This window comes from Eretmochelys imbricata, chromosome 4 (genome assembly GCF_965152235.1).
Source record: "Eretmochelys imbricata isolate rEreImb1 chromosome 4, rEreImb1.hap1, whole genome shotgun sequence".
In the NCBI taxonomy this organism is placed as follows: Eukaryota; Metazoa; Chordata; order Testudines; family Cheloniidae; genus Eretmochelys; species Eretmochelys imbricata.
Window position 1 is genome coordinate 38,667,017 of NC_135575.1, and position 15,403 is coordinate 38,682,419.

A 15,403-nucleotide genomic window follows, 5' to 3' on the forward strand; every position below is an offset into this window, starting at 1 on the left:
TGGCTGCCCGCCTCCTGGCTCCCTTCTCCCCATCAGGAATGGGACAGCCGCACTGGGTTTCTCGATTCCCCGCTCCACACCAGTAGCACGGCAGCTGACCAGACTCCAGGCGCGGAGCTTCCTGCCGGGCACAGCCATACTCCCCGTGGGGAGTAGGAAGCCAAGAGACCGGGGAAGGCAGCCAGGCTCCTCGGGGGGAGATCTGTGCTTGGTGTCCAGTCGACTGCCCCATTCCTGGCAGGGAGTGGGGAGCCAAGAAGCCCGGTGTGGCTGTTCTCTTCCTGGTGGGGAAATTAAAAACCCAGGGGGGCATCCGTGCTTCCAGCGGGGTGATCAGCACCCGGAGTCTGGTCATCTGCCATGCTCTCAGCAGGGAGCAGGAAGCTGAGAGCCCAGGCAGCAGCCCAGATCAGAGCACGGAGCTGGGAGCCTGGGCAGCAGCCTGACTTGGAGTGGGGAGCTGGGACCCTGAGGGGGCAGCACGGCTTCCCATGGGGAATGGGGAGACTGGGCAGCAGCCTGAGCCAGGAGCCTGGGTGGCAGCCCAGCTTGTAGCGGAGATCGGGTAGCAGCCTGGCTGGGGAGCCAGGAGCTGGCTTCTTGTCAATTTCATGGCTCCAGTGGACAGAATGATAGCCAGTAGATATAAGTAACGCAGTGTCTACAGGGACACTGCATCACCCTAACTATACTGCCATAAGCCCTCTGTCTCTCGTGGAGGTGGAGTTTCTATGTTGGAGCAGTAGGACAATTAAGCTATGTCTACACTACTGCGGTAAGTCGACCTATGCTATGCAACTCCAGCTACGTGAACGTAGCTGGAGTCAACATACCTTAGGTCGAGTTATCACAGGTATACACCGCGGTGAGTCAACGGGAGAAACTCTCCCGTCAACTTACCTTACTCTTCTCATCCGGGGTAGAGTACAGGAGTCGACTGGAGAGCAATCTGCTGTGAAATCGGTGGGTCTTCACTAAACCTGCTAAATGGACCGCTGGTGAATCGATCTCAGCTATAGTGTAGACCTGCCCTTACATTGGTGGGAGCAAGGCGATAGTGTGTACACTGACATAATTAGGTCGACATATGCTGCCTTAGTTGACCTAATGCTGTAGTGTCGACCAGGCCTAAGGGTTTTAGTATTAGCAAGGGAAAAATAAATAGTATTCAGAATCTATCAGTTTATTTGAATATTGGCACAACCATTCTTTTGAGAACACACAATGCATATTTGACATATCACTTTGCATGGGGGGAATATATCAGATTTGAGGCAATATATCTTTCTGACTGAATTTCAAATGACATTATTTCCATTCTTTAAGTTTTTAAACATACCCTTCATTCTGGAGATGGAATAGTCCAAAAAACAAAATCTGGGTCACAAGGGATATGCAAAGTGTGATGTGAAGCCCATTGAAGTTAGTGGAAAGACTACCATGGACTTCAGTTGATTTTGGAATGGGCCTAGGCTAAGCTTGATCTCCATGCCAAAATTATATTGAAGCTAATGACAATTCTGTACAGTGATAAAACACAGAACTGGAAATCAGTGAGTAGACTTAGGTTCCATTCTCATCTTTGCCAAAGACTTCCTATGTGATCTCGAGTAAATTGCTTGACCACTTTGTGCCCTAATGCCTTCTCTATAGAAATGGAGTTCCCATTCAAGCCCACCTCTCACAGGGTTATATAAGAATAAATTTGTTAATATCTATAATGCATATTACATTCCTCATATATAAAGTGCCAAAGAAGTTCCAAATATATTTTTATTATTTATTACCTGGCCATAAGAGGCTTGAAAATCAAAGTATCTTGCAATGGCATTTCCATGTCACTGACAGAACGATTTCATTGTTCATTCATATTGTTGGACAGAAGTGAAGTTGCAATAGTTAATGTGCTCTACAAGTTACAGTAGTTATAACAGCATCAAAGCTAACAGAATCAAATCCTAAATAGGATTCTAATACAGCAGGAACATTTTTTGCCGTCTGTTCAAAGCTGTCAAAAATCTGCCACAGTGTGCTTAACAACATCATAGCAACTGCTCTCTAATCAGAACCTCCTCAAAGGGCATATTGATATACCTGGTCAAGGAAAGCAGCTAATAGCAAAGGCAAGTAGGAACAAGTCAGTATTTGCTAATATTTATAAATAGTATATTTGAGCCCAATTGGGGTTCCACTGAAGTCCATAAGTCTTTTCATTCATTTCAATGAGCGCTGGTTCAGGCACTAAGAGGAATTCACCTGTGCAGAGGGCCAGCACAATTCTATTCTATCCTTCTTGTACCTCTCTAATAACCACAGTACTTGAGTGCCTTCCACGAGTGCATTAAGTGAGACTAACGTCTGTCTTGTTGCCATTCTTTCTTACCAGATGGGCAGCCCCCTGCCCAGGGGTGAATTTCACCCTTGATTAAACATGATTAGAAGAAATACATTACGTTATTGTGAGATGTGTTGTAACCTGCTGTAGAAGGTGCCTTGTAATAGTCAACTAGAGCACCATACTTTTATGTATATGCTGCATGTCTCTATCATATGCCTTAACACTGCTCGTAACACTTTAGTTTTGAAAGGGTTATTAATTATTAAGTAATTATTAAGTATTTTTAAGTATTTACCCATGCTCCCTTAATATACACAGTATGTACGAGTTCTATGGTGTATACCTACATTCCGTCACAGGATTTAGGACACATTAGAAGCCTAATATCCCACAAGCAGCTTTTCTGTTTATAATTTGCTTGACACTGCCACCTTTTATATTTAAACTGACCCTCTGCCATTTTTGATTCGTGACAACTGACTTGCAAAAACTGTGCTTTTTACCTACTCTTTGCCTGTTGAATTTTGTCAGAAACAATACTTTTCCTATCCTTTTCTTCTCAATAGTCCGTATTTTTTCTCCTCTCTTTTTCCCCTCTCTTGTTGCATGGCATTTTGGGGCTGAAAGGAATCGGAATCAGACCAAGAGCAGGAAGAAGAGGTAATTGTGTTATAATGCCACTTCATCATGGCTCTGCTATTGGTTATTTCTACTAACAAGTGAGCACTAGCATAGGTCTTAGAAGACTGAATGTTTTGTCCTTTGGGGCATATTATATTGTCCACTGACCTAGTGCTAATGAGATGGTTCAGTTAGGAGCACCATTCCTTATAGGTTAGTCCTGTTTAAGTTCCATTTTATGAAGTTCAGTGAAATTCATGGTTGCTTGCAAAATTGATGGGTAGAAGGGTGCAAAGGTTGTTTGTTTTTACCTAGGGAAAAAAAGGTGTTTTATCCAACAATAAATACAAAGGACCTTTTTTTTTTCGGTATTGAAAAGATTTCAATAGTTTTTTGTAGTCTCAAAGCAGTGGTGCTGGAACAATTTGTATAGTGGGGGTGCTGAGAGCCATTGAACCAAACTGTACACTCTGCATATGATGGAAACCACTTCAAGCCACGGGGTGCTGCTGCACCCCCAGCACTTCTAGTTCCAGCACCTATGTCTCAAAAACGTGTGGCCTGTTTCTCTCTTGTCTCAGAGCTGCTCAGTGCAGAAGATAAAGGATGGTGTCTAGGTGCTAGTTACACCTTCTTGATTCTCATACAGTTTAGAATTGCTACTAGGCAATTCTACAAGACCCCAAGTGCCAATGGAGCATGGCATAGCAGAGCTGTGCTCTGACCCCTTTGGAACAACCCTGACATGCTCTACAACACAGGCACAAACCCAGATCCAGCATAGTTACATCCAGCAGACAGTTCCACTACACCAGGGAAATTCTTGGTGAGGAATTGAAGCCAGATTATGGCCCTTTGTGCCACCTGAATTGCACAAAGGGGCTATAACCCACTTGAGAATCTGTACCTTTTATGACAAAGTCCATGTGTTTGTCTGATGGGTCAGCTCCTCTTATATTTGCAATCACATTATATTCTTCTGGCAATTACAGATATTTCTTAGGCTCTGAGCCTTACATGGGGAAGTAACATCAGAAAAATATTTATGTATTTTTAGTTGTGTTGTATTGACGGTTACCAGCTGGAAACAGAAAGAGAGAGCTAGAATCATATGACCAGCCAGCACCCTATGAACTATTAACATATTCTCCACGAATCACAGAACGGACTTTGGAAACTACTATTGCAAGAATTTTAGATAACACAATTATTCAAGTTGCCATTTAAAAAACTAAATATTAGGGATTGGAATGATTATAATAGAACACACCTTAGGCCATATATTCCTCTGCCATTTAAATAATTGGGCCGTATTTTCAGAAGTGCTCAGCACTTGGCAGGTGGCAAGTAAAAGTATGGCCATATTTTTAAAGAGCCTAATAGCGGCTGAGCTCTTTTGGAAATCTGGCCCAGTTATGGGTGTGGAACATTTCTGAAAATCTGTTTCCATTTATCTGTCTAATCTGATATCCTGCTTCTGTCAATTGCTGATACACATAGGAGTTACAACTCCCTTCCCAACACCCAACAGTGTTAGACCCTGAACCATGAGGCTAATTGTTTCCGTTTTAAAAATGACCTGCCTGGGTCAATATCCCAACATAGAATTAAAATAGTAGTTTTTACTGATTTTGTATTACTAAAATTCATTATTATACAGACATAGAAGAACACTTGGGGAACTATTGTGAGGTGAATTGTCCAAAAATTAGACCAATTTTAGGGAGTCTGTATTTCCCTTTGTTCATCTGTGGGATTTCCACTAGCAGTGCAGTAATTACACAAGGACATTGACATTAAAATAGTTGCTTACATTAATCTGTAGTTGTTCACCTAAGGTTTACCAAGAGTAATGTAACCTACAAGTGATCATAAGGCAGGTCTGTGTCACAATTCGTAATAATGTATTTCTGTTCTGATCACTCCCTTGAAAAGCAAGAGATAGAAGATAAAGATAATAGTTTGGGGCAACATCTTGCATTTATCCACATACAGAATTCTTATTGGCGGATATGGGAATTCTTCACACTTACTGAAGACAAACGGTGGGCCCCAGGGTTATATGCAATATAGTTTTAGCATTACCCAATTCCTTTCCTTCCATTCATTCTACCAGTAGAGTTGACTCTCAGGGTTAAATGTTCAGAATGTAACCCCTAATTTTGTTCACACCATTTTGGATGTGTAAATTCCATTTACATGTGAGATTCTTTTATTTGTGCACAAATAATAGTGCTGTCAGAATTCCACAGACAAAACTGTGAAGACAAAACCAAAGGCGAACTTTGAAAATTTACCCCATATGACCTTATATATACATATATATACATGCACAAGTGTGATATTGTAACCATTTCACTTTGTGTGTTCTCTTTCAGGTTGACATGACCTCAGAAAAAAGTAAGATTAAAAAAATTATAACAACTGTTTGTGTGAAAGCCGATTAAGAATAAAGAAAAGCATGAAAGAGACCGCAAGCTCTAATTGACATTACTAATAATTATAATAGTTTAAAAATGTAATAGTAAGCAATATAATAGGAATGCAGCTATTCAATTAAATACATTTTTAACTTATAAATTTATAAATAATACCATATTAAGACAATTCATCTAAGCATTCACTTTCCTTCAACATCCCTAGAAATCCTGCTATTGCTGTTATGCTTGTATAAATATCCATCCCTCCATTTTTATGTTTTTGTATGTTTGTTGGCATAGTATTGTCACCTCATTTTTATCAGAGAAATGACAGTATCACTTTTTAATAAAAGCATCACTAAACTCCCCAATATACTTCATTACCTTGATTACAAGAAACACAGGCATATGTAAAAGTGATACTGTCCAAAGTAATCAGGCTGTGTAATCCCCATTACTGTGGTGAAATATGATTGGCTATATGGCTTTAATTAGGTCCCCCCCCCTCCGCCATTATTACTGGAGCCTGACAGTTATTAGTTGGAGTGATAGGGATTAATGGTGGACTAGTGAGAGTGGACTGGCTTGGTCCTAACCCATAACAAACAAAAACAACACGGAGTCTGGTGGCACCTTTAAGACTAACATTTATTTGGGCATAAGCTTTCGTGAGTAAAACACCACTTCTTCAGATGTTTCTTCAGCTGCACTATAACAAACAAGTGCTCTGCTAAATGTCTCCCTTTAATGAAGATGCAAACCCAGACAAATTTATCTGCTCAATTTGAACAATCCTGTGAGGAGAGCTGAGAGCTTTTGTATGCAGCAATTTTTCTTACTAACTGCATTTTGGGGGGAAAAATGACTTTTGACTTGTTTCGGGGTTGCAGCCATCTTTAAAAGTGAATACAATTTAATACAGAGGAAAAAGTTCATTTCTGCATACTGTCTTTGGAAGTTTTGCTATTGATCCATGTGGCACTACACACCAAATTAGAATTAGTTATTTTTAGCACCAAATTCCTGAGACATTAATCTTTCCCATTTCCCCATTTTTTAAAAAATTATTTATTTAGCGCATGGTGCCACTGTGTAATAAACTCCTTTCTAGTGTGAGGGTTTTACAGGCTGTAATGGTAATTATTTGCACAATGGCAAACCGATCTTTTCTCTTTTGGGGTTCATAGCCGAGGCCCTGACCCTGCCAAAAGGTCAGGCTCCTGTGCCCATGCGGAGTTACACTGAAGTTAGTGGGGTTCCATGCAGACACAGTGCATCGCAAATTTTGTTTTTATTTACTAGATTAAAAGGTTACTAGAAAGAAATGAAGCATTTGGAAATCCTAACTTAAAGGATTTCGAAAACAAAAAACAAGAAAAAACCCATCCCTGATGTACCAACCCTCTTCTTTTGTTGCTGAAACGGAGTGATTTTCATTAGAACAAATAGGCTTTTCAAAGAGCCTGGATTCTTAAAATCCCAATAAAATTCCATACCAGTCAGAAGCAGCTAACTAGACCTCCAAACCTGTATCAGTACCCACTAACCTGGATCCCTGGGCCTATGTGGAAATCCATAAGAATTGTGGCTGCTCTACATAGATAAAGGGGTCCACACTACCTATTCACATTGGACAGTTGAGGGCTTAATGCCAGTATTTCCCATGAATTGACAATTTGTCAAGTATTATGAAGCGTGCACAATGTTGAATTTGTCTCAAATGTCTCCCAGCAGTTCTGGAGATTTCACAAGCTTTCCTTTATTTCCCATCGAACCTAAGTTGCTCTGTTAGCCCTCTCGTTTACCATAATGGGCATTTGGTAATACTATAAAACAACACAGAAATGACCTGTTAGTCTGGGAAACAAAAAAGTCCAGTTTTACTGTGCCTACTTCCCCAGTGGAGGAATACTCTGAATTCATGAAATACAAAAAAAGTATTGCAACAGGGTGAATATTTTTTTAAACAAATGCAGATATTTGGTTGCACAGAATCTTTCATTTTGGTTTACTCCATCTTCAATTAATACCTTATGATACCGAAACATATCACTCTTAGTATACTGTAATATTTTTAAAAGCGAGAAAAATTCATTACATTACAAATAACAGTGGTGCTCTGGACATAACTGACATTAATCCTGTACTATTTTATTCAATCAGATGCAGATTTCTTAATAATCCTTGTTCGAATTGGGCCCTGTCACAAAATATTCTCCACAAGCAACTGTGCCATATCCTGAGCTGCCTACAATCCTATACTTTGTATATTGGTTGTGGAGAATAGCTAATACTTCACCACAGTATGTTGTGTTTTATTTTCATGTATTATTTTAATTTATAACCATTCTCCACCTATTGCTTTTAAGTAAGGCTACATACCCAACACCTTTGCTTTGCATGGAAATAACTTGGCTTACATAAACTGTATGTGTGTCCAGTGTGAATGTCTGATTTTTGGTTGCCATACATTACATTTTTTGAACCTTTAAATTCACATTTAAGTTGATTCAAGGTTATTTTTATTTCCCCTTCTTTTTTTTCCTTCTCCTTTTTTATCCTCTATCTATATGTTATTTGTCAATGAGGATGTTCCAAGGAAAGGACCATACCTCTTGAAGCAGAAGAATGTTTGTTTCATTGTTTAGGTGTGAGATCCCCTTAGATGAAATGCCGGTTTGCAGCTGATTCAGATCTCTCTATATTTGATCATACTTTAGATTACTGCAGAATTAAATACACATAAATATTTTTTATTTTGATCATTAAGAAAAACAAATGCATACTTCTACCCAAATGTTACTCTGACAGTTTGCTACCACTGGCTTTCACTTAGAGGAAATCGAATTTTAATGGGTTTTTTGTTTGTTTGCTTGCCCCCCCCCTTTTTTTTTTTTTGCTTTTTTCTTGGTTTTTTTTTTACATTGATCTATAACATCAAACAATCTTGAGATGTCTATCTGTGTAATTTCACTGTGTTCCCGCATTGTTTTTTATTTTTAATTTTTGTTGTTGTTGTAATTTTTATGTTGTCCTGATAATTTGGTTTGTTAAGCTTTGGTGGTGTTGTATGTGTGGATGTGCAATAGTGGGAAAATTAAGCAAGTTATTTCCTGCCCATTTTCCTTTTCAGTTTTTTTTTCCTGTTAGCTTTGCTTTGCTCTTGTATCCTCAGATCTTGTGGATCCACCATGCCCAGCCCATTTTGTTGACCTTCCTACCAATGCAACCAAAGACTGTCATTTTCAGTCCTGATTACATTTTTCAATCTCTATTTTTGATTTCCATTTTACTTTCAATGTTTTTCATTCACATCAAAGATGATGACGAGACAGAATCTACAGAAACATCTATCCTGAAAAGCCACCTGGTTAATGAAGTCCCAGTACTAGCCAGTCCAGACTTGCTATCTGAAGTTTCTGAGATGAAACAAGATTTGATCAAAATGACTGCCATCTTGACAACTGACCCTTCTGATCAGTCAGGTTCCATTAAGGTGAAAGATCTTGGGAAAGCCCCTGAAGAAGAGCCAGGGGAGCCTTTTGAAATTGTGGAAAGAGTGAAAGAGGACTTAGAGAAAGTAAATGAAATTCTCAGATGTGGAACCTACACAAGAGAAGACCACATACTGCCGAGGTCCCATTCTGGACGAGAGCTAGTGGAAGAGGAATGGGTTATTGTCAGTGATGAAGAAATTGAAGAGGCCAGACAAAATGTTCCTTTAGAAGTCATTGAACCTGCCTGTATAGAACTTAGGATAGGAAAAGGAACAACAGAGATAAGAAAGACAGACATGACAGGAATGGTAGACTATCTTATCGAGGACTTAAAAACGTATGTGTCTCTTCATGAGGTGGAGCCACAAACATTCCAAGAAGATTTAGTAGGAGAGAGATTTGAAGCTGTTGTTATAAGCAGGGGTTCTGAAAAAGGAGAACAGGGCTCTCCAACAGCTGAAACTCAAGGTACACAGGAACAACGCAAACCAGCCTTGGAAATTAAAAAACCAGTTAGGAGGAAACTAAAAGATAAACAAAGGCAAAAGGAAGGAGAGGGAGAGACACAAAGCAGTGAAGAACAATCAGGACTAACAAAGTTCAGTTCTGAGGAGTCATTAGATGATGAGCCAGGTTTAACACCTGCAGCTGTTCCTGATGTTAGCGCTGTATCCCCTGTAATAGAAGAAACGCCTATTGGCTCCATAAAAGACAAAGTAAAAGCTCTTCAGAAGCGAGTGGAAGATGAACAGAAAGTACGTTCAAAACTGCCTGTCAGAATCCAACCAAAAGAAATCACTACTGAGAGGCCTGTTACAAGGCCAGTGCAAGCTAAAAAAATAGTGCACAAAGCACAGCCACCTGTTTCACCCTCAGCTAAAACAGAAAGACTTGAAGAGACTATGTCAGTCCGGGAGCTGATGAAAGCCTTCCAGTCAGGGCAAGATCCATCCAAGAATAAATCTGGACTGTTTGAGCACAAAGCTATCAAACAAAAGCAGCAGCTCTCTGACAAAGAACCAACTCAGAGAGAAGCAGTTTATTTAGAAAGTGAAACAGGACAGGTACCACCACCTAGGAAAACAAACAAAAAAGAGAGGCTGACAGTCAAACAAACCAAAGTCCTTAAGATAGATAAAGATTCCCCATCAAAAAAAGGACCAAAAGCTTCTTCTGATTACGCTAAAGAGGAACCTGTAGATAGAGGCCAGGTACAAGAACAAAGCTATAAAAGAACTGAACCTTTCTCTCCAGTATTTGATGAAGAAAGTTCCAAGGAGCCAGCAGTTGTGAAGGAAAGTACAGCTGAGGATGACCAAGGAGATACTGACTTCCAGATCAGCCCGGACAGAAAAACTTCAACCGACTTTTCCGATGTCATTAAAGAAGAGCTTGAGAGTAATGACAAGTACCAGCAGTTCCGACACCTTTCAGTCACTGAGGAGGGAGAGCTTCACTTAGAGCAAGTACTGACCAGTCCTTTCAGTGTTACCATCCCCTCAGAATATGTGAAAGATGGCTTCCTACCTGCTCTCTCTTTGCAAAGTGGTGCTTTTGATGGAAGCTCAGAAAGCCTTAAACATGAAGGTGTAGCAGATTCTCCTGGTAGCCTACTTGATGGAACCCCTCAGATCAGCTCTGAGGAAAGTTATAAGCATGAGGGTCTGGCAGAGACTCCAGAAACAAGCCCTGAAAGTCTGTCTTTCTCACCAAAGAAAACTGATGAGGAAATTGGAGAAACAAAAGAATCCACTACAGTGCATAGAGCAGCAGAGACATGTTCTCCAAAGGAACTCTCTCCAATGAAAGGTGAAAGAGGTATTGCTGCAGAACAGCTAACTGCAGATATTGAAGCTATCAAATCTCATCCCGATCATTTATCAGAACAGGTACCTTCAGCCCCTGAGAAAGGGGCAGGCAAACTTACGGATAGTAGCTCAGCTTCCATCATGAAAGATGTTAGCAGTGCAAAAGAATCCAAAAGTACTGAACACACACATGTAACTAAATCTTCTGAAATGTATGACAGCTGTTTAGAGAAAGAGATGACCTGTGAACATCATGTTGTTATTAGAAGTCCCCAAGGGTTGGAACTTTCCCTTCCTAGTCATCACAGTGAAAGCTTTAGCCCAGTGGCAGATGAATCCCTGGCTATAAGTCATAAAGACTCATTGGAAGCAAGCCCAGTGCTGGAAGATAACTCATCACACAAAACACCTGATTCCCTGGAGCCTAGCCCTATGAAAGAGTCGCCATGCCGTGATTCACTTGAAAGCAGCCCTGTAGAACAAAAAGCAAAGGCTGGCATTCTTACAGGACAGGTTCCCCTTCAGTCTTTCCCTACCAGAGCAGAAATGTTTCCAGAGCTGGCATCTATGCGTTCCAGAATTCTCCGCGACCCTGATGGAAGTGCTGAAGATGACAGTTTAGAACAAACATCCCTCATGGAGAGTTCTGGGAAAAGTCCTCTTTCACCTGACACTCCTAGCTCTGAAGAAATTAGCTATGAAATTACACCCAAAACTGCAGACTCGCAGGCACTGTCAAATATATCTAAGTCAGCCACAATCACTGAAGTCAGTGAAGAGCCAGAGGATGATTCAGAAAGTGAACCAAAGAAGAGGTTCACTCCGGAAGAGGAGATGTTTAAAATGGTGACCAAAGTCAAAATGTTTGATGAATTGGAACAAGAAGCAAAACAGAAAAGAGAATACATAAAGGATAAAAAGCAAGAGGAATCTTCTTCAATTCCTGATTCAGGTGCTGCATATGAAAATGAAGCAACAGAGCCAACAGCCATTGAAGAAAAACATATACCTACAGTAGTGATGTCTTCTGCAGACATTAGGAAAAGTTCTTCCTCTTCTGAAAGTGAGCCAGAATTGACTCAGCTGAAAAAAGAAGCTGACTCAGGCCTCTTAATGGAACCTGTAATTAGAGTGCAACCTCCTTCACCACATCTATCCGGGGTAGACTCCAGTTCCAGCCCTGAAGAAGCAGGATTTCAACCTATTGACCCCAAACAACATGTTTTCAGGATGGAGGAGTACAAAGGAGAATCCGATAAGCCCACAAAGGGAGACAAGGAGGAACCACCTGCGTTTGGTGATAGCTGTAAAGCTTACACTGAAGAATCAATCATTTTTCACTCTGATACTGGTATCATAGCAGAAACAGATGAATCAAAGTGTTTTTATAGTACAGATGAAAGTGAGACAATTAGCCCTAATGGCCCAGTGACACGACTTGATGGTGCTTTCTATCATGCAGTTGGTGATGATGCTCAAAAAGAAGTTTGGGTTCATCAGCCATCCCCAGCACAACAGCAACACTATGCTTCTCAGAAACAGACTGATGCAGCTGGAAAGTTAACACATGAAGACCTCAGTGCTTCAGGGGATGTGTCTGGGAAAGTATTTGGTCCCTTTGGACATGATACTTCTCAGAGTCCTGCATCACAAGATGATGCATTGGCTGAAGATGTTTTCCCTGCAAGCTCTGCTTTGGGAAGTGCTTTGACAAAATCAGACAAAGATTTTGAGACATGCCAAAGTGTTTCTTATAGTGAGACACCTTCCAAAGAATATTCATCCCTTACCACTAAAAAGGATGAATTTGAAGGCTATGCAGCAGATACTGATGAAAGTGGTGCTCCACATATAACAAGCCCATATGAAAATGTCCCTTCTGAACAATTTTTCACTAGCTGTGAAAGTAGGATAGAAACTGATACAAGGCAGATGACCAGTCCATCACCCAGAGATGCTCATTCTGTTGAAGTAAAAACAATGATTGAGGACACATTAGTGGCAGGTTCCCTTAACAGACATGCTCCTCCAGGTGAAGATCAAACTTCAGAAGAGGTATATATGGAAATAGAGTCAAAACAGAAAATATCAACTTCAGTGCCTTCAGCAGCAGACCCCATAGCATTAGATCAAACTTCCCTTCAGTATATAAAAGATGAAGCTGAAAAACTGATCAGCCAAGTGGTCATCACCAAAACAGATGTGGATTCTGACAGGTGGAGTGAAATACGTGAAGACGATGAAGCTTTTGAGGCTCGAGTAAAAGAGGAGGAGCAAAAGATTTTTGGTTTAATGGTGGACAGGCGGTCACAGGGTACAACACCTGATACCACTCCAGCCAGGACACCCACAGAAGAAGGGACACCAACTAGTGAACAAAACCCTTTTCTCTTCCAGGAAGGAAAGTTGTTTGAAATGACTCGAAGTGGAGCCATTGACATGACCAAAAGGAACTATGCAGATGAAAGCTTTCACTTTTTCCAAGTGGGGCAGCAGTCTCAAGAAGAAGTTTCTTTATCTGAAGAAATGAAAGAGGCCACAGAGATGGAATCTGCTAAGCTAGAGAGATCACCGGATCCATTTGCACCTTCAGAATCAGATGAAACTGATATAGAGGAAAAAGATGCACTTACACTAGCATCACCAGTATCTGAGCTTTCTGATAAATCAGAGGAAATGAGGAGCACAGGTGTGAGTGTGGGCACTACAAAAGCTGAACTTAAATCTAGAATTCCCATTAAAATGGGTATTTCAGTTTCTTCAAAATCACCAAAGAAAGAGATTGCTGCCTCTGAAGCAGATCCCTTCTCCAAAGTGGAAACTGATGATACATTTGACAGCAGTCAGGTGCCTTGCCCTATCTCTCCAGAGAAGTCTGTGATAGATGTGCAGTTAGATTTTTCCACAGTCACTAGGTCTGTGTATTCTGAACAGGATGATGAGTCCCCAGACTCTTCACCAGAGGAACAGAGATCCGTGATTGAAATCCCTACTGCTGTCCTGGAGAGCAGCGTGCCTTCTTCTGAAAGCAAATCCAAAATTCCTGTCAGAACAACTCCTGCTGCACCGCAGTCATTGCAACAATCAGAATATGAGATCCTGCCCTCAGATGGCTTTCTGGACAGCTTGCAAGATGAAATAAAGGACGACCAAACAAAACCAAAGTCTAAAATTCCTGTCAAGGCAGCTTTCCAAAGAGCCGAGCAACAGTGTGCATACACAGAAACATCTATCAAGAAGCCACAGTCACCCAAAGCTCTTGATATGACATGCAAACTATCTATGAAACAAGATAATCGAAGCAAATCTGAATCTGATGCAAGTGTTCCCATGGATCCAAAGACTAGGCGTTCAATAAAAGCTAGGAGTTATGCTGAGGTGGAAGCAGAGACCAGAGAGAGGGTGGATGAGATGAAGCTTGAGCTAGAATCAGATGATGTGACAACAGCAAGATCAAAGATATTTTCATCAAGACTGCCAGTTAAAGGCAGAAGCACTCCAGCTTCCCACAGTACTGGTAGTCCCACAAAAGAACATAAGGACCATTTTTTTGACCTTTACAAAAACTCCATAGAGTTCTTTGAAGAGATTAGTGATGAAGCTTCCAAGTTAGTGGATAGACTTACCCAGTCAGAAAGAGAGCAAGAATTAATTTCAGATGATGAAAGTAGTAGCGCCCTAGAAGTTTCTGTTATTGAAAATGTGCCATCCATTGAGACCCAGCATTCAATTTCCGAAGACATCTTTGACACCAGGCCCATTTGGGATGAGTCCATTGAGACTCAGATTGAGCGTATTCCTGATGAAAATGTCCATGACCGTGCTGAAGGTATTTGCCAGCCACTGGGATTCCTAGTGCTACGCATGTCATGAATTTTATAATTCTTTTGTGTGTGTGCGCGCGCGAGTGTGTGTGTGTGTGATTTGTGCATCATTTTCTTTGAGCTTTCTGTGATTGTTAATGTGTTTGTGTAAGCTGTGTTTGTTATTGTATTGTGTCTATATTTTCTTATCTTGGAAACAGTCTCAAGATTGCACACTGCGAATGCTTATGGAAAGTGTTAACACAATAAGCAGAAAATCCTTTGCTAAAAACATGATATTTTGCTTTAACACAACTGATTCTTCAGGCCATGTGAGTTTTGACTTTTGGTTTTCCTTTTGCTTTCCTTGACCTCCTATTTTTACTAATAAAATAAAATTAGTAAACTATTTTGCAAATAAACACGCACTGTTGTTGAAACTGGGATAGGTGTATTTTTTTTCTTTTGCAGTTTGAGGCCTCAATACTGTTTCACATCTTAAAAATCATTAAACTCCTTTTGTTTTTTGACAGCCAGTTTCTCAAGAATGCTCCACATATCACCAGTAACTTAATATAGTGCATAGTGATTGGTGGTGTTGTTTTCCCCCAAGAAATGTTAACGTTTATATAATATCATTGAGTAGCCTCAAAGAAAATCCAATAGTTAAAACTTATGAACATATACATACATCTGTATTCCTGTAACTAAATATTCAGATGGTAATTTCATGAAATCCATGGGAAAACCAAAACTTAAACTCTGCTGGTCTCAAATTGGATGTGGGGATGGGTCTTTATACTTTTATCACTGAAATATATAAACACTGACAAGTGGAATCTTGTCTTTCCCAGGCTTTCTTTGTAAATATCCTGGGTTATTCTTTGAATTCAGTTGTAATAATCTTTTATGAAAT

At 40.4% G+C, this 15,403-nt stretch overlaps 1 protein-coding gene across 1 annotated transcript in view; it reads left to right on the forward strand.

Annotated features, from left to right (window-relative positions):
• ANK2 (ankyrin 2) overlaps window positions 1-15,403 on the forward strand; it is a 252,289-nt gene that overhangs the window by 216,898 nt on the left and 19,988 nt on the right. The window contains exons 38-40 of the mRNA XM_077814767.1: window positions 2,966-2,998; window positions 5,338-5,359; window positions 8,700-14,513. Coding sequence (XP_077670893.1) covers window positions 2,966-2,998; window positions 5,338-5,359; window positions 8,700-14,513 — 5,869 coding nt within the window. The remainder of the gene's footprint in view (window positions 1-2,965; window positions 2,999-5,337; window positions 5,360-8,699; window positions 14,514-15,403) is intronic.